General features: G+C 40.4%; 1 protein-coding gene across 1 annotated transcript; it reads left to right on the top strand.

The window, feature by feature from the left end:
* The first annotated feature begins 331 nt into the window (after window positions 1-331).
* Window positions 332-5,234, top strand: LOC149300833 (protein FAM221A-like). Its single transcript, XM_089484819.1, has 7 exons — window positions 332-393; window positions 957-1,130; window positions 1,404-1,594; window positions 2,077-2,283; window positions 2,961-3,059; window positions 4,165-4,250; window positions 5,169-5,234. Exons 1-7 carry the CDS (start codon window positions 332-334, stop codon window positions 5,232-5,234), a joined length of 885 nt encoding a protein of 294 aa, XP_089340945.1.
* Window positions 5,235-6,206: the final 972 nt, after the last annotated feature.

Here is a 6,206-nt window from a genome sequence, read left to right as displayed (position 1 = left end):
GCACAAATAATACACAGCAAACCATTTTATTTCACTTTACACAAGGAACAGGAAAACATCTGCCGCGCAAATCCCGTTCTAGTGCTGGCTGAGCATAATGAGCGTCGTAAATCTACACGGCCACACGTCTGTGGCTTCTCCGAATGTAATAATGGCAGACGGGTTGTGGTCACCCGTTCGCGGTGTCTCCGTATCAGCCGCTCTCAGCTGACAGGTGAGCTCTCCGTCCTGGGTGCCTGAATCCCTCGGGCCGCCCACTCGCGGCGCTTCCCTTCCGTATGTGCTCAGCTTCCTGGTGCGGCGTCTTAAGCCATCCAGCTGGCAGGGAACCATGGAGAGGCTGCGGGTCCAAGGGGCCGCGGGGGCTATAGATGACTACTTGGAGTATAGAAGGTGAGCCCAGCGGATACATTATTACTCCGGACACGGTGATGTCACGGCTTCCCGATCTGTACACTTCGGTGGTCGGTAAGACTGTTGTCGGTTGCTAAGTTACAGACTTTGTTGTCTGTTAAGGAGGCTGTAGATCGACCTTCATAAAGGAGACAGGTTACACCATATCACCTTGGGGTGTTATAAATGATGCATTCATTTAGCTGAATGTGTATGCTCATTAATATAGCCCATTGTATTTACATGTAAGGATGCAGAATTGTGTGTGTGCGTGTGTATATATATATATATATATATATATATATATATACCGTATATACAATTCATGGCGCAGGGCTCAAGCGGTTGCCATGTAGTGTTTAACAAGGTTTGTGTATATTAGGGGTGTTTTATTAAAATAGGTGCCTGAAACTGAATCCAGCCATCAGGGGAATGCTGCCCGGGCTCGAGCAGTGCTTTTCCTAGTTTCCCTGATCCCTGTAAAAATGGTGTTTATTGCCCCTTTAATTATGCTACACGTTTATGTTACCGTGAATTTGAGTATATACGCCATGTTCTTGCAGAATTGTTGGGGATGATGATGGGGGGAAGCTTTTTAGTCCAGAAGAATACGAGGAATACAAGAAAACGATATTACCGATACGACTACAGAACAGATTATATACAAGCTGGAGATCTCCAACTGCTATGGACTGTAAGCTTGTGGGACCCGAGACTCCGTGCTTTTGTACTCACAGGTAAGAGACGAGGCTTAACCTCATCCTCCCACGAATACCCACGTCTCATTGCTCACTCGCACTCCTAATTTAGAACAAGAGCTAATGAAAAAACATTGGGTTGATTTTTAAAGGTGTCACAATTACAAAACTGAAAACTGTGATTGTGCCCACATATAAACTGTTTTAAGACGTCTTTTGGAATGCAAAAGTCACCCCAAAAAGTAGATTTGTTAAGGAAAGGGCACAGAATAAACCCGTAAAAAGTTTTTGATCCCCATATTCTACTTTTAGGTATAAACAGCACAAAACAGATTTTAAGCAGCTCCCGGAGGAACGACCGATTTGGTTGCCCTGTAAAGTGAGCCGTTGCCAATGCAAGTCATTCCATTATATCCCTCTCAATGGCTCCAGACCCATTCGCTGTAGATGCAAGCACTTTCCAGATGAGCACAGCGTGGCTGGCGACTATCGCTGCACCAAATGTAAGAACTGGTTCATTTATCTTGTATTTCTGTATTTAGATGTGAAAGTTGCCAACAGGAATCCAGCGATATAGAATGCACATATATAGATTTGCATCACTGGTATCTTCTAATAAGTCTGTCGATCGCAAGACTAAAACGTAACAGGTTTATTTAGAAGATTGTGCAACTAATGAGAATTCCTACCCGGGCCGGCATGTCCAAACTTGCGTACCGTTGTTGGGTGTATATGTGTATGTTGAATGAAGAGGTTTGCCGTTGCTGGGGTATGGCATTATTGCCGGTATCCACCCAAAAGCAAATGCTTCCTCCGTAAAAATTCAGTATGGGAGGTATTTTCCAATTCCGTTTAAATCTAACACAAAAGTTCTTATTGGTGTTTAGAAAAATATCCTGGCTTTCCAAGTAGAAATAATAATAATAACTTAAAAGGAAAGCCACTGCTTTGGTAGGTTGTAACAAGTTTACTTCTCCCCAAACAGGCTCACAGTGCGCTGGGTTTCACAGTTCCTTCACCTGTGGATGTGGTCAGCCAGCATACGCTCACGACACTGTTGTAGAGACAAAGGAGGAACGTCTTGCTCAAGCGAAACCGGTTGGCCGTGATGCCCCGTATGCTGCCATGGGAGGGCTGACTGGTTTTAGCTCCCTGGCTGAGGGGTACATGAGATTAGATGAAAGTGGCATCGGTAAATCTATACCTGTATCTGTACCAGGAGATCAGTTGGACTGCAGTGTGGCCTTGTGTAGATTATTTTAGCAATTAAGTAGATGTTTTATTCCATTATGTTAAATGTCAAACATTATCATGGGGTGTGTGTGTATGTATATGTAATATAATAAGTATAACAAGGTACTCACCTAGTTAACATGGTTTCCTAGGGTGCTGCAAGCATACAAAACACTGATGTAATACAATAGTAATAATGAATGAAAATAAATATGTTGCACACTCCCGTTATCGTACGGTGCACTTGTGCCACCAAACGTTTATTGTTACATATTACGTATTGTGCAAACGTTCTGGAGCAGCAGCCCCTTTCTTAGTGTGCCTTGGAGTGTTTAGCATCTTTATTTTACATACCAGCGCATGTCATAAAAATGATGTGGCCAAAAGTCTCTTTTCCCCTTTGTTTGCCCCTCTTCCCTATCCTCTCTGCTTTCCCCTTCCTCCTTTCTTCTCATTGTCTCCCATCATTCTTTTCTCAACGGACTCTCAGCTTTCTCTGCTTGTGACTTGATCCTTCCAAGCTACGAGACCAGCGTCACCGACACTTCTCACTCTGATCTAATATATATTTATTTTATGGGTACATTGACATTGTGTGTATGCAACAGGAGGTTATTATATGCTTTCTTCTATTAGGGGCTCCAAGTGATCGGTTTTTCGAGTCTCCTGAGAGTGGCATGTGTCATCCATTCCTCAGAGCATATGGTCCCTCTCACACAACCCATCCTGATGAAGGTAATCGGTGACAATGACATCATTAATATATATATATATATATATATATATATATATATATATATATACATGCTTTTATATATATATATATATATATATCACATGACTTTATATTGTGAATGATAAGTAAAGGGTTCACCATGTTATAAATACAATGTGCTAGGGAAATCTCTGTTTCCATGTAATTGTCCATAGCATGTAGTAGGAGATCGCTCCATCGTTTTAGGAAGGGCAGGAAATTATAAACCTACCCCTTGCCCTCAGGTATTTTTTTTTTTATCTTCCCCTGTTTTTTTTGGAGGGGGGGTCGGGGGATCAGTTAGGCTTTCCTTTAAGCTGCAGTAGCCGTATTCAGAGCAGGCATTGCTGCGGCACCTGCGGCCACATCAGTTAGCTGCAGCTTTATCAGCGGTGTTCCTTTTGCAGGTAAAGATTGATTTGGAAAGGAACTGAAAAAATTTCCTACAGAACCTCTCCAAAATCTTACAGAAAGCCTTCCCAGAAGAGTGGAAGCTGTTATAGCTGCAAAGCGGAGACCAACTGCCTATTAATGTCTATGTATTTAGAATGCCATGTCATAACAGTCTCTGTTGGTGTAATGGTCACGCGTCCCAATACTTTTTGTCCATATATTATTGTGTATATTATATTAGACTCATACACTGTGGATAGTTGTACTAGTCTCTTTCTGAGTGTGTTGCAAGGAGAAAGAGACATTGAACCAAACATAGAATACATTAATAGTCAAGGTGGCCATAGGCAGGTATGGAAGTTCCAGTGTAACAGCTGCTGTAGATTTGCTTCTGGTAGGCGTCACCCCAGAACTTACAAACATGCTTAAACCTACTTGGCTATTAATGTGTTCTCCATGCAACTCACTCATAAACACTGTTTGTTGTTATACTGTCAGTTGGGGTCCTGATGTCCACGGATGGACCACCTCAGGCATGAGCAACCGTTATTGATATTTTTTTACGCTAAACCATTTATGGCTGTTAATGAGGGAATTAAATTTCACAAATGCATCAGCGTATCATTAGGCAGCCTCAAAGCAGTTGTTGCACCAGTTTTTGGAGTTATTTGTATTTATTTTTTTTCCATTTAGAAGCAGCTGGCTCTAAACAAGTGGCCAATTTGAAGATATCAGCGAAAGAAGACATGGCTGCCTTTGAAAGGCGTCATCAGGAGAGGGTATGTTTCATTGGGCCACAAGAACTGACCCCAAACTGTTCCCTTCCTAGAAGACCTAAACACAAACTCCTCCTTTATTTCCCAGATAAACAGAGTTCGGTAATATGTCAATGACAAGGAATACGGAAAACTTTGCTTATAGGGTATTTACTTAAAATGCCCACCACAAAGTCTATTGCCACTTACCCATTCTTGTTACATGGTAGAATAGGTTGGTACTGATGCTGAAAGCCATTGGCTATTTAGCTAGTCTTCAGGGCACAATTAATAGTTAATTTTTCTTTCCTTGAACACAGGTGAGTATCACTACAATTATGTTCTTGATCAAGTAATTTGTTTCATCTCCCTGACTTAACTTTATATTTTAAAGTGCCAATACCGGTGGGCTTTACCTCTAAGAACAACTTAATCTACCCTGCATCAGTGCGTTTTCTTGAAAGTGACTTATCTGACCCATGCTTTCTGCAGGGACAGCTAAAACATTCATGCAGGTACACTAGCCAGGAATAACCCTTTATAATGCATAATAAATTCAGGGAATTGAAACTGCAACCCTCCTGCAAATGCTACTGCTATAGTGGAGTATAAAAGACAAAAGCACACCAAAGCTTTCACAACTTGTGCTAAATGCAGCGTTAGAAACACAATCACTAGTACTGTTGATTGCCAGAAATAATTCTTTAATCATGTGTGTCTCATTCATTCATTTTGATGGTCATGTGACAAAAACAGGCACTGATAGGTTGTTGCCAAAGAAACTGAAAAAGCTTCTTTCAAAAATTCTGGTTGTGATTATTTGTTTGGAAATTTAGAGGAAAGAATACAAAGACATATCTTGTAAGGTTTCCTGAACGTGTTTTATTAAATAAACGTCAGAGTGCTTAGAAAGGTTTCTACAAATTCCTTATCATTCTATAGTTACAGAAAGAAAAGCAAGAGAAGAGGCAGAAGAACACAAAACCTTCCGAAAATCAGCCTAGGTGAAGATGGTATACGTTTCAGACCCACAAAACACGTCTGCTAATATTCTGCTTCATTGATTGAATTCAGTTTCGTCAGTGAGACTTTCTTTATCTTAATACAAGTGAAAAAACCCAATTAACAGGTTAAAAGAGAAACTTCTAGTCTCCAGAGGTGTACTTTTCTTCTGCAAAATGTAATATTTTGTGTTTTTATCTGTAGTTCGAGGTCGTAAATATAAATAACTTAAAAATGTATTATTAGTTTTTCCATGTTTTGAATATCTTTTTTAATGAAAATCAACTATTCAACATAAATAGCCAGTTTGTTAACATTAACTTGAATCTACCTGATGTCCTTTTATTTTAGAGGAACAGATTGTTTCTGAAATAAATTCCTCCCTTCTTCTAATGGTGTACCTGTTTTCTAAGAGCTCATGTCTGAATGTATACCCTCTCCATACAACAGTAAAACCCAAAATAATGGTTGTGTGGTCTGCTAAAAAGTTTCAGTACGCTACCCCCCACTCCTAGCCATTCCTACCCTGCAAACATTGAAATGGAAGAATATTAATTTGTCATTTTGTTATTGCGTTTGTGAACATTGGAAACAGTTCTAGCACTGGCCACTAGATGTCACTGTGACACTGTGTGAAGCAATTGAAAACCAAAACACTACAGAGTTCACAAAATGCTATCGATAATGTCAAGAAATAAAACCGTGCATCACGCAGGAAAGAATTGGATTTGGGTCAAAATGGTTCTCTTAGGCCTTTGCTCAAAGAACAGCTGGCCCAGATGACATCAGAATGGTTCTCTTAAGAGTGAAAAAGTGACTTATTTGGACAAAACCTGGAAGTTAAATGTTCCATGTCTCATAAATTGAACAACATACATTTTTGATCTGAGACCTGTAGCGTTGCAGATGAAGTTTACCAGTTGAAGAACGCTACAATCACTTGACCTTAGGAGGACGGTTCCGATACAATGTTCCTAG

This window comes from Sceloporus occidentalis, unplaced genomic scaffold (genome assembly GCF_023333645.1).
Source record: "Sceloporus occidentalis isolate IW3139 unplaced genomic scaffold, rSceOcc1.0.p SCAF_23, whole genome shotgun sequence".
NCBI classification, from domain to species: domain Eukaryota; kingdom Metazoa; phylum Chordata; class Lepidosauria; order Squamata; family Phrynosomatidae; genus Sceloporus; species Sceloporus occidentalis.
The sequence above is the reverse complement of the archived record's forward strand: the minus strand, read 5'-3'. Positions and strand labels throughout refer to the sequence as shown.

What these genes read in the sequence shown, in the direction of transcription:
- LOC149300833 (XM_089484819.1), top strand. Translation starts at nt 332, where the DNA reads ATGGAGAGGCTGCGGGTCCAAGGGGCCGCGGGGGCTATAGATGACTAC. An exon ending in ATTAGATGAAAGTGGCATCG is followed by an intron (nt 2,284 to 2,960) that starts GTAAATCTATAC and finishes TTCTTCTATTAG; the next exon opens with GGGCTCCAAGTGATCGGTTT. An exon ending in CACAACCCATCCTGATGAAG is followed by an intron (nt 3,060 to 4,164) that starts GTAATCGGTGAC and finishes TTTTCCATTTAG; the next exon opens with AAGCAGCTGGCTCTAAACAA.